The sequence below is a fragment of the Euwallacea similis genome, chromosome 12 (assembly GCF_039881205.1).
Source record: "Euwallacea similis isolate ESF13 chromosome 12, ESF131.1, whole genome shotgun sequence".
Taxonomy (NCBI): Eukaryota; Metazoa; Arthropoda; class Insecta; order Coleoptera; family Curculionidae; genus Euwallacea; species Euwallacea similis.
In genome coordinates this window covers 4837866-4857057 of record NC_089620.1, presented here as the reverse complement: position 1 = coordinate 4857057, position 19192 = coordinate 4837866, and the positions used below count along the sequence as shown (strand labels likewise).

Sequence of the window (19192 nt, the reverse complement as noted above, 5' to 3'; positions counted from 1 at the left end):
TTTCACAACCAATCACACCCCTAAAACGCCTATATTTAGGCTTAATTCTAACAACATTTATAGAAGAAATTTTAACATCAAATAGAGACTCTATTGCCAACTTTATTTGACGCTTATTTACATTTACAAAAACATACAAAGAATATTTATTAAACTTCTCCCTCAAAAAAGAGGCCTTTTCTGTAATTATAGGAGATTTTATTATATTATTATATTTGATCATAACAATCTACCTTCAAGATGCTTTAAAGTATCCTTTGTCAACATCACGCATTCGTGATTCAATATATCAAAAACATTTAACCCAATAGGTTTGATTAAGTCTACATAGTGCAAGTTTTTAGCCGCACGCAACAAATCATCTCCATAATCACCAACTATCAAAAAGGAAGAAAATTTAAAATTTTTAATACATTTACACATTTCAGACGTTTTCTTCACATCAATATTTAAATTATCCAGAATAATTACTTGATTATTTAAATACTTTAGAGATAAAGCAATTTTTAAACCAAATTTGCGTACCTTCTTATTAAGAGAATAAGTATGACTCCTCACAACAGGGCCGAAAATAATCCCACCACCTCTAAATTGAGGAGATCGCAAGCTCCCTTGTCTTGCCCTACCGGTACGTTTTTGACCATAAGGTTTAGCTGTTGTACCAGAGACATCACTGATACCTTTTGTTTTATGAGTACCAGCTCTTCTCTTCGCTAATTGCCATCTCACTATATCATGCAAAATACTCAATTTTTGCTTAGCAGAAAATATCAAAGGATTGAGCTGAGCAGTACCTACATTATCATTAGATAGATTAACTAAATTACATTCCATAACTAACTTACCAAATTACTAGCATCATCATTTACATCTAACAGTAAACCTACCGGAAAAGGAACATCTTTATGTAAAGATTTTTTAACTGCATCTCTTACAAAAACATAGGAATTTTTAAACCCAGGAACATTACTACCCTTCACAGCAATTATACTATTTTCATGATCAATGGATAATATCTTCATATTTTGTGCAGTTATCCTGCTGTTACCTAAATGACCAGCCATTTTCTTTCCTTTGAATACTCTACCAGGATCCTGACATTGGCCAGTGGAACCTTGTGATCTGTGAGCAATAGAAACACCATGAGATGCCCTAAGCCCACTGAAATTATGCCGCTTCATCACACCAGCAAATCCTTTACCTATAGAATAACCCGTAATATCAAGATATTGACCAACCACAAAATGATTGATTCCCACTTTTTTACCACATTCTATTCCCGACAGGTCATTTAATCTACTTTCGTATAACTTACATTTATTATTTATACCCTTTTTCTTTAAATATTCCAACTGAGGTTTTGCTATATTTTTAAAATCTCCTGTGCCTAAAATGACTGAATTATAGCCACATTTATCTTGTCCTTTTATATCAATAATATAAGTTTCGCTGAGATGCAATAAAGTTACAGCCATGCGACTATTGTCAGAATACATAGCAGTATGACCAATATTCATCATTAGTAAACCAATTCTCCTCAGCGAATTTATTCTCTTCATTTCCTTCTCCTAAACCTTAACTTCCTTGACTTTTAAATCCACTTCTACGCCAGCAGAAAAAGATAAACCTGTAAGCATCTGCATCATAGTAGGAGTAAGATCATGTAAAACAATCAAACGCCTAGAAGTTCTCATTTCAAACTGTTCACGAGATTTTTTATCAACGTGAGGAGATCTATTAACAATAAATTTAGAATCTTTTCTTGGCAACGCAATCGGACCAGATAATTTTGCACTGGACCGCTTTAATTCATCAACAAATTTTCGAACACAATCCTCCAATAAAGAACAATCGAAAGCCTTAATGTTAATATATATATCTTGCTTCATCTTAGTTACTACACTCACTCCAAAATTTCAGAAACAACACCAGAACCAACAGTTCTACCGCCTTCTCTTATCGCAAAACGCAATCCCTTATCCATTGCTATCGGTACTTGCAATTCTACTTCTACACTCACATTATCTCCTGGCATTACCATCTCCTTCCCATCTAGCAATTTTATGCTCCCAGTTACATCCGTTGTCCTTAAATAAAACTGTGGCTGGTAATTCGCAAAAAATGGTGTATGCCTTCCTCCTTCCTCTTTCTTTAATATATAAACCTCCGCCTTAAACTTTCTATGCGGTGTTATCGTCCCCGGTTTCGCTAATACTTGCCCTCTCTCCACTTCTTCTCTTTTTGTTCCTCTTAACAATATTCCTACATTGAGTCCTGCACTTCCCTTATCCAGCAACTTCTTAAACATTTCTACACCTGTGCATATCGTCTTTTGCGTTCCCTTCAGACCTATTATCTCTATCTCTTCTCCCGTCTTTATCTCTCCCTTCTCTATCCTTCCTGTTACCACCGTTCCTCGCCCCGATATCGAAAACACATCTTCGATTGGCAATAAAAATGGTAAATCCACAGGCCTTGGTGGAACCGCTACATATTCATCTAACTTTTCCATCAATTTATCTATTGATTTCTTTCCATATTCGCTGCTGTCATCCTCCAGCGCCTTGAGTGCTGAACCAACTACCACAGGCACTTCATCCCCTGGAAATCCGTATTTATTCAGCAATTCCCTCACTTCCATTTCTACTAAATCTATCATATCAGCATCAGCAACATCAGCTTTATTTATATACACCACGATATATCCAACACCCACCTGCTTCGCCAGCAATATATGCTCTCTCGTTTGTGGCATTGGCCCATCAACCCCTGACACTACCAATATCGCCGCATCCATCTGTGCTGCACCTACTATCATGTTCTTTACATAGTCAGCGTGTCCAGGACAATCAACGTGTGCATAATGCCTTTTCTCTGTCTGATACTCAACATGCGCTGTTGCTATCGTTATCCCCCTCTTCCTTTCTTCTGGCGCTTTATCTATCTGATCGTACGCTACAAAATTTCCATAATGCTTTGTTATTGCCGCTGTTAACGTTGTCTTCCCATGATCCACATGTCCTATTGTTCCCACATTTACATGCGGCTTTCCAAATGCTTCCACTACTGCTGTCATAATTTAAACTTTTCTACCTAAAATACAAATACATCAATAAATAATATGTTGATTTTATAAAAATACAACAAAAAAAAGAGCGGATAGTGGGAATCGAACCCACGTCACTAGCTTGGAAGGCTAGAGCTCTACCATTGAGCTATACCCGCACAATGGAGGAGGTAGGATTCGAACCTACGTACGCTCACGCGGACAGATTTACAGTCTGTTACCTTTAACCACTCGGTCACTCCTCCGCAAAAATTTGTTAAGAGAATACTATTTTAGCATCTTAACTTAAGCTCTTATTGTATTTAATACTAAACGCCTAAAATTAAAAAATCAAGCAATAAAACCTACCCTAATTAAAATCATGCAGATTTCATTTTATACAACACAATATTGTCAATAAAACGTCTAAACAAATAATGCGAATCATGCGTACCTGGCGCTTCTTCTGGATGATATTGCACAGAAAAGACTGAGTAATCCTTCATTATTATTCCCTCTACACTATTATCAAATAGAGAAATGTGAGTAATTTCAACATTACTTGGAAGAGAAGCTGAATCAACAACAAAACCATGATTTTGGCTAGTGATCTCAACTTTTCCACTACTTACATCATAAACTGGATGGTTACTCCCTCGGTGACCTATATCCATCTTGATGGTCTTTGCCCCCAAAGTAATCGCAAGTAATTGATGGCCCATGCATATGCCAAAAATTGGTATTTTAGATTTTATAATAATGTCTATTTCTGAAACTACACTTTCTCCTATTTCTTGCGGATCACCAGGACCATTTGAAAGCACTATCCCATCTGGATTCATACTCAACACTTTTTGAGCAAAACCTGTGCTTGGTCTGATTAATTCAACTGTACAACCAAGTTCTATTAAGCGTGAAACTATACTGATTTTTACGCCAAAATCAACGATTACAACCCTATATTTTGCATTAAGGTCACTTTTAAAATTACTATGCAAGCTGACTTTATTGGTTATTTCTATCCCATTTACAGATTTGTATTCCTTCAATTTGTCCAACGCATGCGCCTTACTCGATGAGCATATCATTCCATTTTGAGATCCATGTTCTCTCAAATGTCTCGTTAAAGCTCTAGTATCAACTCCTGATATCCCAATCACGTTATTTTTCTCTAACCAATCATTTAAACTGATATATGAAGAAGGGTGGGACATAGAAGAAAGTTCACGCATAACCACACCACTTGCAAAAATTTTCTTTCCTTCATTATCCTTATGGTTTATTCCAACGTTACCAATATGAGGAAAAGTGAACGTTATGATTTGATCGGCAAAAGAAGGATCAGTTATAGTATGCTGATAACCGGTCATACCAGTGGTAAAACAGACCTCACCTATGCACTTACCTTTTTTACCTATTGATTTTCCCCAAAAGCATTTACCATCTTGTAAAATTAAAACTGCGTCCTGCACTTCATTATCTATTTAACTGATTCAAAACAGTATACAAGAATTTCAAATAATACGTAACTCTTTCTAAAATTCCAAATTTAACCACGAAGCAGCAAAAAATAACATGAAAAACTTTTAATACAATCTTTCATATAAAATATATAGTTGACTACCTTCATATTTCGTATTAGATATAGGTAAATCATAAGTAAAGTGGAGGGTAATAATGAACACTGGTACAAATCAATCAAAAAAAATAAATGAGAAGTGGTTAGCTGGAGGAATTGGCGCGCTATTATTTGTAATGATGCTACCGTCGATTCTTCTTTTAGCAAAAATAGCTATAGGGCTAATTATGGTTTCAGTTGCAGCAATAGCGATAAAAGTTGCCTTAAAAACAATATCGAATGCTTTAGAGGATAAACAGGCAGATCAAAGCCAAGCGACGCAACAAACAACACAAAGTAAAATTATAAACCTGGCTATTGGATTAACATCTATATTCGTAGGAGGATTATCACTATTCATTATAGCACAAACTGGCTTAATTGCAGCATGTGCAGCTATAACTGCTTTAGCTCTACACGAATATGTTAAAAATCAAGAAATAGGAAAAGAGATAAATGATAAATTCGATAAGGTAGCTGACGATACAATCAATTTTATTGTTAGCAGTGTTGAAAAACTTATTCCAACAAAGCCGCCAGGCATAACAGCCTAAACTGTCTCCGTTCAGGGCATAAGTGTTACAAGTAGCATCATACAAGGCGATTAACGGCATCCTCCTGATAATAGAATAATTGTATCTGTTCAGGGGCATCGCAAATATTGAAGCAAAAGTGGTCAGTGCTTACTATACGGATATTGTGATTTGAATCCACTAGGGAGGATGTCATCCCAGTGCCCAGACACTGGTTTCCATCCAAGGCGGTGTCATTCCAGTGCTTGACACTGGAATCCAGTTTTCTTTATAAATTCACCAAAAGTGCTTCATTCTATAACGCAAAACCCATACTCACCACACCCAATGCATTGCTTGCAATTAAGTTTCCTGGATCCCAGTGTCTGGGCACTGGGATGACAGGGGAAGGAGGCTACTGAAATGACACCTTTGTGTTTGAGGCAAAACCTGCTATAACATTTCTTCGTAAACAAAAGCTCGTACAGTTATGTATCAGCTACTTTCATGACACCATTTGTTGTAAACTCACATTTTCTCTATGATTATCTTTTTAGATTACTTTGTCTACCCTATTTTCCGCTCCCCTGAACGGATACAATCCCTTCTTCTACAGTTGTTCCCCCATCAAGAGAAGAGCCAGGTACGATAATACTCTCGTGCGATTGCGTACTCTTCTTTTCCTCGCATGGTGTTTGCTTAATGAAATGTGCTGCTAAAACTTCATGTAAAGCTTTACCTTTTATAAGCACAGCCTCGTTTTGCTTAGCTAACTCTAAAATTTTCTTTGGTTCAACATTTTCACCATTAATAGTTGACTTTTGAATACTAACTTGACCAAAATTTATATTTAGAACAACAGTACAGTTAAGGTCTTTTCCAGATTCATCTTTTGCACCCCAACTAATTTCGATGTCACATATTGCAAATTCTGTAAAGGAGTAGTTCCTCTGTTGTTTCTCATTTTTCTCAATTTTTACTATTTTTTTACCATTGCTTTGTATGTTTACGATTTTTATTTCACTTTTCTCTTCTTCCATTCTTTTAATTTTTCTACTGAAAAAACTGCTGGTTTTTAAAGCCTGCCCAAGTTTAATAACGTTGATATTAAGATTTCTATGGATATTGCGAACTTGTCCTTGATACGGTGCTGGAGGTCCATTAAATAGAGCAACTAGATCACTATTTAAAATTCCTTATTTAAAAATTCTTTTGCATCATGCTCTCCTACGCTAATTCCATCCAAATAACTATTCATTCCTCTTACGAATTGCTCTTTAGCTTGAACACTACATTCCTTATCTATTATATCAATTATCTTTTTTAGCCGTTCTTTGTCTCGTAGCATAGCAGTAAAAAGGAAAATATTTTTATTTTCTCTATAATATTTTGCTATTTCATAAAACAGATTTGCCTTTTTATCTTTATTTATAACATCTAATATTATTTGTACTTCAGGATCACCATCAAATCCATGCTTATCTTGAGGAATTCCTTGTACAATTAATTTTTCTTGCGAAATATTCTGTGATGAACCTAACATTATACCCCCTTTAATTTTTAGATAAAAATAATATATTTTAGTATTAGTATATTGTCAAGCTAAAATTTAGGTGTATTGAAAAATAATTAACCTAACTTATAACTTGCAGCTTTATCAGCTTGTTAGGCAGAATTATTAAAGAACTAGTTGAATAGGTATTATGATTCAATTTAACTCCATCCACAAGTCCTCCGCTTGTTACTCCAGTTGCAATGAACACTGATTCACCTCTTGCCATATCTTTTACGGTGTAGATTTTTTCTGGATCGTGAATGTTCAAATCTTTTGCTCTTTCTTTTAACTGATCTGTGTCAAATATCAATCTTCCCTCCATCTGTCCGCCGATAGAGCTTAGCGCTGCAGCCGCAAGCACTCCCTCTGGTGCTCCTCCTATACCGATATACATATCATGATTGCCATTTACTAGTGAAACTATGGCCGCAACATCACCATCATCTATTAGTTTAATTTTTGCTCCTAATTTCCTGATTTTCTCTATTAATTCACCATGCCTTTCACGTTTAAGTACAGTTACCACGAGATCATTCACTTTGCATTTTTTTGCCTTGGCTAAATTGTCTAGATTCTTTTCAATGCTATTTTTTAGTGAGACTACACCCTCCGGAAGATTTTTTCCTACTGCTATCTTTTCCATATAAACATCAGGTGCGTGTAAAAAGTTACCTTTTTTTGTTGCAGCAAGAACAGACATTGCCCCCTGTTTGTAGTGAGCGCAGATTGTAGTGCCTTCAAGTGGGTCAACAGCAATGTCGATTTCAGGACCATTTCCAGTGCCAACCTTCTCGCCAATATATAGCATCGGCGCTTCATCTCTCTCACCTTCACCAATTACGATAGTACCATTTATTTCCATAGAATTTAACACTGTTCGCATTGCATCAACTGCAACCTGATCAGCCCTTTTTTCATCACCTAAACCCGCCAATTTATACGCAGCAAGTGCTGCAGCTTCGGTCACTTTAACTAATTTATAGGCTAAATCTTCCATCATTTGCTTTAAGAACTATAAATAAAGCATTGAATGTATATCATGCTGCTTGAAACTGCAATATGTCTTGACTGGTTTTGATGGAATTGGTATAATAGGTTATATTTATAGTAGTGGGATTGCAGTTATGCCGTATAGTAATGATGATATTGAAAACCTGGTCTCGCACATAGCTAGAATGTTGCAATATACAGAGGACATTGATCTGGAAGACTTGCTAAAAGGTTCAAGATGGAAAGAAGTTAATTTCCAAGATAAATGTGAAGGAGGCAATTCGTTAGGAGACTTACTTCTAAAGCATGCAACCGAAAATAACAACCCACGCGTTAAGAATCTTTTTCTTAGAAATGGGTTCAAGCTTCCTCAACAAGAACAAATAGCTGCAGCGATAAATGAGGAAGAAGAGGCACCTAATGTAGAAGAAAATAAAGCAGACAGCAATGAAGTAGATTCTAGTAACTTCATAAACCCTGGTATGACTGCTGAAGTACTTTACGGGCAACTAATACAAGGAAAAGAAACAAATCCGGCAATTTTTGACTCGTTTGCAAATGCTGTAAGAGAGTCCAATATTACCGGCGATCGTAGCGTATTTCTAGATGTTGTAAAATTGTTTACAGATTTAGATGCTGTAATCCATCTTACAGATACTGCTTCCAGGACTATATTGGATATAGCTGCAATAACAAAACAAGCTGACGTTGTAAGAATACTCTTAGATAGTGGCAAATTTAATGAAGAAGAAAAATTTAACGCTCTGCGTCTTGTTATTACTCAGGATAATGCCCAAGAAGCTGAGCTAATTTTAGGTTACGTGAGTCCTGCAAACAGGAAAGAGGCTTTAGAAGTGGCCATACAGGTAGGTAAAACTGAAATTGTTAATGCGTTCTTGAATAGTGGTAAGCTTAATGAAGAAAATAGAGCAGAACCCAGCAGTAGTAATGGAAACATTGGTAGTAGACCTGTAGCAACAGTGCCTTCAGTTAGTACTAATGGTGATAATCGCAATCACGACAATGAAATACCTGTAGTAACAGAGGAAATAAATAATGGTCAAACTGCTGCGCCAAGTGGTAGTAATGTTAATGGCCAGTCAAATAATAAAACGCCTGTAGCAACAGGGATTGACCAAACTGCCACACCAAATAATGATAATAAAGCTAACGGCTTCGTAGATGCTCAATTTTCTATGCCAAATGAACAAGAAACTAAATATAAAGAGAGCAAAAAGGATTTTTACACCTCATTGACAAAAGATGTTGTTGGAGTTGTTATTACAGGATTATTCATTACTGCTGCTGTGATGGTTCCATTTGTAGCTGGTGCAGTAGTTTGCAGTGTCATAGCTGCTTTGGTTGCAATATACACCGGGTTGCATGTAAAAAATTCTACATTACCAAGTTATAGGGAGATGAGAGAGAATGAAGTTGAACGTGTAACAGGATGTCATCCCAGTGCCCAGATACTGGGATCCAGAAGGCCATAATAAAAACTAGATTCCAGCGTCACGCGCTGGAATGACACCCTCTGGTGGGCTCAAACCATATGAGTAGCCAACACTGCCACTATACTTACCTAGCAAATTTAGATCTAACACTAAACTGTGCTGCCACTAACTTTGCAATCGGTACTCTATAGGGTGAGCATGAAACATAATCCACCCCTGATTCGATGAGAAACTCTATAGATTTTGGATCTGCTCCATGCTCTCCACATATACCCAGTTTTATTTCTTTTCGGGTTTTTTTGCCTCTTTCAATGGCTATCTTGATTAACTCCCCTACCCCTTCGATGTCCAGCACTTCAAATGGGTCGTTTCCGAATATGTTGCTTTCCTTATAAGAATCGAGGAAATTAACTGAATCATCTCTTGAAAGTCCCATGGTTGTTTGCGTTAAATCATTAGTGCCAAAACTAAAAAACTCTGCATGTTTTGCTAACTTATCAGCAATCAGTGCCGCTCGTGGCAGTTCTATCATCGTTCCAATTGAATAAGCCTTGTCTGATGTCATTCCAGCGCGTGACGCTGGAATCCGCTTCTTGATCCTAGCTGAGATGACAGAAAATTCTTTCTTCACTAGCTCGCATATCAGAACAAACTCTTTCTCACTCATGATAAAAGGAATCATGATTTCAGGCTTAACTTCTACCTTTTTCTCTTCCTTCAGCTCATTTGCAGCACTAAGTATTGCCCTGATTTGCATGCTATATATTTCAGGATGAGAAATGGCAAGTCTACAACCTCGATGGCCAAGCATTGGGTTCTTTTCTGATAACTGTGCTATTTTATTTTTTACTGATTCAACTGAATTACTAAGCGATTTGGCGATTTTTTCTATAGTAGACTGATTATTGGGTAAAAATTCATGCAAAGGTGGATCAAGCAAACGTATAGTGACTTCCCTGCCCTCCATAATAGAAAATATTTCTTTGAAATCAGACTTTTGCATTTCTTCCAGTTTAATGAGCGCATTTGCCCTTTCATTTTCATCGTCAGCTATTATCAACTTTTGAATGAATTCGATTCTATCACTAGCGAAAAACATATGTTCTGTGCGACATAAGCCTATACCTTCTGCACCGAATTCTTTTGCAATTTTTGCATCTTTTGGAGTATCAGCGTTCGCTCTCACTTTGATCGTTTTAATTTCATCTATCCAGTTGATTATCGTTTTGAATTCTTGCGATAATTCAGGTGAAATTGTAGGGAGAATGCCAAGCATAACCTCCCCTGTTCCTCCGTTGATGGTAATTGGTTCACCTTTATTTACTTTTGTATCCCCTACAGAAAAGAAAGTTCCATCTTTATCGATATAAAGTCCACTTACACTGCAAATGCATGGCTTACCCATTCCACGGGTTACAACAGCAGCATGCGAGGTCATCCCTCCCCGTGCTGTTACTATGCCACTTGCAGCATTCATTCCATTAATATCTTCAGGACTCGTTTCTGACCTTACTAAAATCACTTTTTTGCCCTGCTCTGTAGCTTTTTCAGCATCACTTGCACTAAACACTACATATCCAGAAGCAACCCCTGGAGAAGCCGGCAGCCCCTTCCCTATTACTTTTTGATCGCTCTTAACGTCAAGAACTGGATGCAATAAATTGTCAAAAGTTTTTGGATCAATTCTCAATATTCCTTCTTCTTTTGTAATCGTTCCTTCGTTTACCATATCAACTATTATGCGAATAGCAGCTTCAGCCGTACGCTTGCCAGACCTAGTCTGCAAAATCCATAACTTACCGTCCTGCACAGTAAATTCGATATCCTGCATGTCTTTATAATGCCTTTCAAGTTTTTCACATACTGCGCATAATTCCAGGTAAACACTTGGCAGCAACTTCTCCATGGTGTTTTTTTGCTCTCCGTCAACTGGCAAAGGAGTATAAACACCAGAAACCACATCCTCACCCTGAGCATTAACCAAAAACTCACCAAAAAGCTTTTTTTCTCCAGTTGAAGGATTTCGTGTAAATATCACACCAGTTGCAGAATTATCATTTAAATTACCAAAAACCATTGCTTGCACGTTGACTGCTGTTCCAAGGTTTTCAGGAATATTATGTATTCTTCTATAGGAAACAGCCCTATCATTTTTCCAAGAGGCAAATACCGCATTAACTGAGTTTAACAATTGCTCTTCAACGTTCTGCGGGAAATGTTTCTCAGTTTTTTCATATACTATCTTTTTAAAATCATTAACAATTCTCTTTAAAACATCAACATCAAGATCAGCTAAGCTTTTTGCTCCACTCTTTTGCTGCTTATCATCAACAACATCTTGAAATAGGTGATGGTCAAGCTGTAGTACAACATTGGAGTACATCATGATGAAACGGCAGTAGCTATCGCAAGCAAAACGTTCGCCACTTTTTTTTGCAAGCCCAACAACGGTTTTATCATTTAGGCCAACATTTAAAATAGTATCAAGCATGCCCGGCATTGAACTAACACTACCAGAGCGTATTGAAACTAATAAGGGGTTATTTAAATCCCCAAATTTACAACCGATGTCATTTTCGAGCATCGCCATGTAGTTTTTGATTTCACTACATATGTCATTCCAGTGCGTGACCACATTTTTTTCTGGATCCGAGTAGTCAGCTACTTGGATGACAGAAGATCTATTGTCTTGATAATAGACTTTGCAAGCAGAGGTGGAAATTGTGAAACCAGGTGGAACAGAAATGCCAACATTGCACATTTCTGCTAAATTTGCCCCCTTCCCTCCCAGCAGATTTTTCATTTCTGCATTGCCTTCGCACTTGTTCTGGCTGAAGTAATGTATTAATTTTTCTCCCATCATTTTCTCCTGATTTTCACTGATAAACACATTATACATATAGTTCCAATAAACCTGTGAGAACTTGAAACCTTAGGATAATAAATTTTACAAAATTTGGCAACAACGTTCCTTACAATAACATCAGTAAAGTTAACAAAAAAGACGACAAATTATTGAATTATTATTAATAAGAATATATAATATAAAGATATATTTAAAAATTTTTTTATGGCTATTTCTAAATTTCTCGACCCCAAGAATGATGTTGCGTTCGTGCGACGTGAAAAGTCGCTTATTAAATTGTTTAGCAGGTCACCCTGACTAAACCGAGTGTTTTGCCGCTCGTACCCTACTAGACTGTACAAAAGCAGTAATGTTTTGTGCAAAGCGTTTAGGACAATGAACCCGCCTGAAAAGGAGAAGTTCGGTCTGTGAAGAAAGAACAATGCTATAAGTGTCAAATTGGCACGGGGGCTAGGGTTAATGGTATGGATAGCGCAAGCAAATGATCCTAAGCATCGTTACGTCGAACAAGCCAAAGACACTGATAGGCTTGAACCAAAAGGTAAGTAGACAGGTTATCAAACTGAACGCATTTGATACGCAAACATCAAGGTCACCGGTGTAGAGATCAATCCTAACCCGTTGTTGTTTAATAGGTGGAACACGGAAACCCCATATATCTCTGGGTACCAATATTGGATATTCAGTAAGGTCGATCGTGAGAAAGGCTTATGGGTATGTGGGATTGGGAGTGTGGAAAAAGTGAACGCTCATCTGTAATGGATGTGATACAGGTTTAAACGTTACCTGGCTCGAAAGAGAACTGACGTCCACAATGGTCATCTTGGACAAGATTGTTTGTAAAACTTTTAAAGAGAGGAAAGCAGATGGTTACAGGTAAAATTGTAAGTGCACCTTTCGGTACTGCCGAGCACTGGAACCAAATTAATTGGTCTCAATGTAAGAAAAAAACTAGGAAGCTACAAGCTCGTATTGTTCAGGCAACAAAAGATGGGAGATGGAATAAAGTGAAAACTTTACAACATCTTCTCACACGTAGTTTTAGTGCTAAAGCATTAGCAGTGAAACGCGTAACTTCGAACAAAGGAAAATACACAGCTGGTGTTGATAATCAGTTGTGGCAAAGTCCTTCAGCTAAATCTCAAGGAATTGCTAGCCTAAAGCGACGTGGATATCACTCTCAACCTATGAGACGCATTTATCTAATCAAGCCTGAGGGCGGCAAGCGGCCGATTAGTATTCCAACTATAAAAGATCGTGCGATACAAGCCTTATACCTTATGGGCTTGGACCCTGTTGCAGAAACAATAGGAGACACTCACTCATATGGATTCAGGGTGCATCGTTCAGCAGCAGATGCGGTAAGTCAAATTTTCATAACATTGGCAAGACGTGATGCTCCGCAATGGATTTTAGAGGGGGATATTAAGAAGTGTTTCGATGAAATAGACCACCACTGGTTGAAGAACTCAATTCCAATGGAAAAGAGTATCCTAAATAAATGGTTAAGGTCTGGATTCGTAGAAAGACGAATGCTACATCCCACAATAGCAGGAACTCCACAAGGTGGAATTATATCTCCTGTACTTGCTAATTTAACTCTCGACGGTCTTGATGATGTTTTCAATAAACATTTCGGAAAAAAGGGAACCAAAAAACGCAAGAAATATGGTGTACACATGATCCGCTATGCGGATGATTTTATAGTAACTGGAAAATCGAAAGAAATTCTAGAGACTAAAGTCAAACGGCTTGTAGAGGATTTCCTGAGCCAAAGAGGGCTATCTTTATCGGCAGGAAAGACAAAGATCATACACATAGAACAGGGATTCGATTTTCTCGGTCAGACAGTACGCAAGTACAAAACAAAACTAATCATCAAACCTTCAGAAAAAAGTGTAAACAGACTTCTGAAGCGCATCCGGTACCTAATTCGCAAGAAGAACGCAGAAACCCAAGAAAAAGTAATTGATATGCTTACACCTCAAATTCGAGGATGGGCCAATTACCATCGAGGAATATGTGCGAGAAAAGCTTACGAAAAAGTGGACCATGAGATCTTCAAAGCCTTATGGCACTGGTCAAAACGCAGACATCCTAATAAAGGATTACGTTGGATTAAAGGTAAATACTTTAAAGTCAAGGAGTCTCGAAAATGGTGTTTTGCAGTACTGGCTAAGAATAAAAACATAGTTGAATGGAAAGAACTCTTCCAAGCGACAAGTGTACCAATTCGCCGCCATAAGAAAATTAGAGCAGTAGCTAACCCCTATGATAAAGAGTGGTATGCTTACTTTAAAGAACGTCAATCAAAAAAACTCTTCTCTTTGCAAAAATGGTAAGGTATGATTAATGTTAGTTCTAAGAAGGAATTTGATATGTCCAAATATTCGATAAAAACTGTTGCCGGTTCTAAAGAAAAGGACTTAAGGTGGCTCGAGCCGTATGAAGGGAAACTTTCACGTACGGTTCCTAGAGGAGGGTTCGATGGGTAAATATCTTAGTCCATTGAACTCTTACTCTTTCAAGCGTATCTTCGGTACTGAAAAAAATAAAGATATCCTTATTCACTTCCTCAATGATATTCTTGGCTTTACTGGTAAAAATGAAATAAAGGATATAGAGTTTTTAAGTACTATTCAAGACCCTGATATCGCCGCTAAAAAGCAAAGTATTGTTGATGTTCTCTGTAGAGATTCTACAGGTGCTCAATACATTTGCGAGATGCAGGTCGCTAAAATTAAAGGCTTCGAAAAACGCGCCCAATACTATGCTGCTAAAGCTTACTCAAGGCAAGCTGATAAAGGTGACCAGTATCATAACCTTAAGGAAATTATCTTCATTGCTATAGCAGATTGTGTACTGTTTCCTAATAAATCTGAGTACAAATCAAAGCATACTATTCGAGATGAAGACACTAATGAGCATGATCTAAAAGATTTCTATTTTATATTTATTGAGTTGCCAAAATTTCCAAAGAATAAGGAAGATCAGTTGGAAAATATAGTTGAAAAATGGGTTTATTTTTTTCGATATGCAGACGAAACTAGTGAAGAAGAGCTGGAAAAAATAATAGGTAGTGATGTAATAATTAAAAAGGCCTATGAAGAACTAAATAGATTTAACTGGTCAGAAAAAGAATTTATTGCCTATGAACAGGAAATAAAACGTATTCTTGATGAACAGGCTGTTCTTGAACAAAAACTTGATGATGCTACTGAAAAAGGTAGAGAAGAAGGCATCCTTATCGGACATGAAAAAGGCAGAAAAGCAGAGAAAATTGAGGTCGCAAAGAATCTACTAAAAGCAGGTGTTTCTATTGATATTATAGCTCAAACTACTGGTCTTACAGTTAACGAAGTCAAAGACTTAATCTGATTTTATCTTTTGACACTTAGATGAACATCTTTGTACTAGATGAAAACCCAGTAATTGCAGCACGAATGTTATGCGATAAGCACATAGTGAAAATGCCATTAGAAACTGCTCTATTACTTAGTAGTGTTTTTTCAATCGCATTAAAAGCGCCAAATCCTTTTGTCAGTATCACAAACCAAAATATAGAAGTTCCATATAAACTTACTCACAAAAACCATCCTTGCTCTTTATGGGCTAGACAGTCGAAAGGGAGTTTTTGTTGGTTGATAGAGTACGGAAGAGAATTATGTAAAGAGTACACCTGGCGATACAAAAGAACGCATAAATCCGAAGAAATAGTAGATTGGTGTGATAGTAATAAGGATTTGCTAATTTTTCAATCAGCAGATATACAAACTTTTATACAAGCACTGCCTGATCGCTATAAATGTAGTAGTCCCATAAAAGCCTATAGAGAATATTACCTAAAAGAAAAGATGAGGTTTGCTAAGTGGGAAAAAGGTAGAGAAGCACCAGGTTGGATAATCTGCTACACAATACCACAGCTAATATAGCTCATAAATAAAGAAGCCATCCAAATCGGACATGAAAAAAGCAGGGAAGAGGGCGAAAAACAGGCTAAAATAGCTGTGGCTAAAAATTCACTCAAGGCGGGTGTTTCTATTGATGTTATTGCTGAAATAACAGGGTTTTCTGTTGATTATATTGAGAAAATTCAAGAAAAGAAGTTTTAGCCATAACGTTTTTTTATTAAACCCTCTATTCGTGCGACCCGAAAATCTTGTTTATGAATATCAGGAACAAGAGAAGTCGCGATTTTCGTGGCGGTTAAATTCCGTCTCTCTAGACATTGGAGTAACAGTGTGGCCCACATTTTGGAGAGTTGGCAATTCTTTAAAATGCAAGCATGGGACAGAAGGGGATAATTCTAAACTTAATAGAAGATCTCTCCAAACAAAGTTGAATATGGTTACGCAAGAAACCTGTGTTCGAACCGTCGTAAGGTCTGAATATGCGAAAGGAGTTGATACGCATAAACCAAAATGGTACGAGACAAAGGAGGAATCAGAGGTGAATAGGTCTGGTTTAAATGTTCTCAGTCTCCGGCGGAAAGCAGGAACCTACGTTCAGCGTGAAACGAAATCGTGGAACGGGATAACTATTATAGATGCTCTCAGTAGATTGAGTAGGTGGCCAGCCGTATGCTCTATAATGGAAGGATTGTCTCAAAAGCTAATGCCCAAGGTAATGTTTGGGATATGCTGACAGAGACACGATAGCTTGGAAGATAAAGTTGTGAATAACGGTTAATATGTTATGAACCAATTAAAAATTAGGTATAGATGGAATGAAATTCCCTGGCGTCAGTTAGAGAAGTCTTCATTTAAGCTGCAAAAACGAATTTATCGAGCTTCGCAAAATAATGATATCAAGTCGGTGCACAGGCTTCAAAAGTTACTACTCAGATCAAAGAGCGGAAAGTTCATGTCTGTTAGGAGGGTAACACAGGATAACCAAGGTCGAAAGACAGCTGGTATAGACGGAATCAGTGATCTTAATCAAGAGCAAAGATTAGACTTAGTTGAGTCTTTGTCATTGAATGAGAAAAGCAAACCCGTTAGGCGTATTTGGATTTCCAAACGTGGAAAAACAGAAAAGCGTCCGTTAGGAATACCTACAATAGCAGATAGAGCGAAACAAGCTCTTATGAAAATGGCACTAGAACCAGAATGGGAGGCAAAATTTGAGCCAAATAGTTATGGTTTTAGACCTGGTAGATCTTGTCATGATGTCTACGAGGCTATCTTCGAAGCATTGAAGAGAAAAACAGCATTTGTTTTAGATGCAGATATTTCAGGATGTTTTGATAATATCAACCACAGTGTATTACTAAAAAAGCTAAATACTACACCTACAATACAACGTATTATAAAGGGGTGGCTAAAGGCAGGTATGATGGAGAATAGTTTGTTTTATGCGACAGAAAGAGGAACGCCTCAAGGGGGAATCATTTCACCTTTATTAGCTAACGTTGCTCTTCATGGGTTAGAATACGACACAAAACAAGCTTTATCGAAAGACCTTTTTCAATATAAAAAGGAGAAGTCTGGAAAAGCATCATACATAAATACTCAGAAAATGATGAGTATTATTCGATACGCTGACGATTGTGTTGTTCTCCATGAGAGCAAGGACATTGTTCTTAAAGCAAAAAGTTTTGTAGAAGAGTGGTTGAAAAAGATAGGTTTGGAACTAAATTCATCAAAAACGTGTATAACCCACACACTAAAATCCTCAGGTAACAACCAAATAGGATTTGATTTTTTAGGTTATACAGTACGACAGTTTCCAGTAAACCATAGTAAGAAAGGATATAAACTACTGATTAAACCAAGTCGTAAGGCTCAAAAGAGACACGCACAAGTGATCCAAGAAAAGCTAAAAAGCATGCGTGGATTAACACAGGCAGCAGTAATTAACTGTCTCAATCCTATTATTAAAGGATGGAGTCGATACTACATTCCTGGTGTATCTCGCAAAGTTTTCGAACGTATGGATCATGATATGCACTACAAACTTTGGAAATGGGCATTATATAGACATCCTCATAAAGGAAAAGGTTGGGTTAGAAGAAAATATTTTCGTAAACATGGCAATGATATATGGCGCTTTAAGACACATAAAGAAGAAATTCTTGTTCGTCATAGTGACTTTCATATAAAGCGCTATACAAAGGTATCTGGAGTCAAATCTCCTTATGACGGAGATATGGTATACTGGGCTAGACGGTTAGGAAGATCACCTACCATGCCGCCACGAGTAGTAAAACTTTTGAAAGTGCAACGTGGTAAATGTGAGCTTTGTCAACTTTGGTTTCGCAGTGGTGATCTTATGGAGGTTCATCATAGAGATCAACAACGCAGTAATAATAGAAATGAAAATTTAGTACTACTGCACAGACATTGTCATGATGATATACATAGAGCGAGTTGTATATGACAAATACCGAGTTATTGAGGAGCCGTATGAGTCAAAAGGCTCACGTACGGTTTTGGAGTCAAGTAAAGAGGGGTGACCTTCTTTACTTAGATAACTAGTAATTTTAATATTGCAATCCATTCTAATGTCTGTACAATGCCTTTTTTGCATAACACTGTTAATACTTAATAGGAGGGGTTAATGCCAACACAGAAAGAGCTTCGGGCTACGATGTCCAAAAAATTACAGGAAGCTATTAAACATCCAGATCCAACAGTTGCTGCCGGGAGGAAGTCAGCTATCAAGAGGTGGATGGGAGTCCTTCAAGATAACTTTATGGAGCACATAAAATACTTTAAGGGTGATAAGTTGAAGTTTTTGCACAATGTATTCCAAGATGAAGGTTGCTGGTCAGGTGTAAGGTTGGATAATGCTGCTTTAGGTCAAAGATTGACTGAAGAGAAAATAGGAGAAATCGATAATCCACTTCGCAGATATGATATGGCTTGTAGGTATTGCGTAGTAGATAAAATTCACCATCTCTTTCAAGAGCAGTTTGAATCTTACAAAGGTAGTTTTTCCTCGAATGCAGTTGATGGTTATGGTAATCCTGTAACTGACATATACATAAGAAACTCACTGTTGAACGGTATGAAAAGGGAAGATCCTGTATTAAGTTTCTGGATCGATAGAGAATCTGGGGAATTAAAGAAGTATGATGCAGTAGAAGGTTTTGACAGTGCTGTAAAACTTAAGTGGAGTGAAGGGGTAGAGTATTTTTATAATCATTTAAA

General features: G+C 37.2%; 2 protein-coding genes and 2 non-coding genes across 4 annotated transcripts; all 4 read right to left on the bottom strand.

The window, feature by feature from the left end:
• Nucleotides 1–3154: 3154 nt before the first annotated feature.
• On the bottom strand, nucleotides 3155–3225 carry TRNAG-UCC (transfer RNA glycine (anticodon UCC)). The gene has a single exon. It is a non-coding gene; the product is annotated as a tRNA-Gly (tRNA).
• Nucleotides 3226–3229: 4 nt separating this feature from the next.
• TRNAY-GUA (transfer RNA tyrosine (anticodon GUA)) lies at nucleotides 3230–3312 on the bottom strand. Its single transcript has one exon. It is a non-coding gene; the product is annotated as a tRNA-Tyr (tRNA).
• A 3498-nt stretch (nucleotides 3313–6810) lies between these two features.
• On the bottom strand, nucleotides 6811–7728 carry LOC136412496 (fructose-1,6-bisphosphatase class 2-like). The gene has a single exon (XM_066395565.1). It carries the CDS (start codon nucleotides 7726–7728, stop codon nucleotides 6811–6813), a length of 918 nt encoding a protein of 305 aa, XP_066251662.1.
• A 1571-nt stretch (nucleotides 7729–9299) lies between these two features.
• Nucleotides 9300–12074, bottom strand: LOC136412495 (pyruvate, phosphate dikinase-like). The gene has a single exon (XM_066395564.1). The coding sequence runs from the start codon at nucleotides 12072–12074 to the stop codon at nucleotides 9300–9302; it is 2775 nt and encodes a 924-aa protein (XP_066251661.1).
• Nucleotides 12075–19192: the final 7118 nt, after the last annotated feature.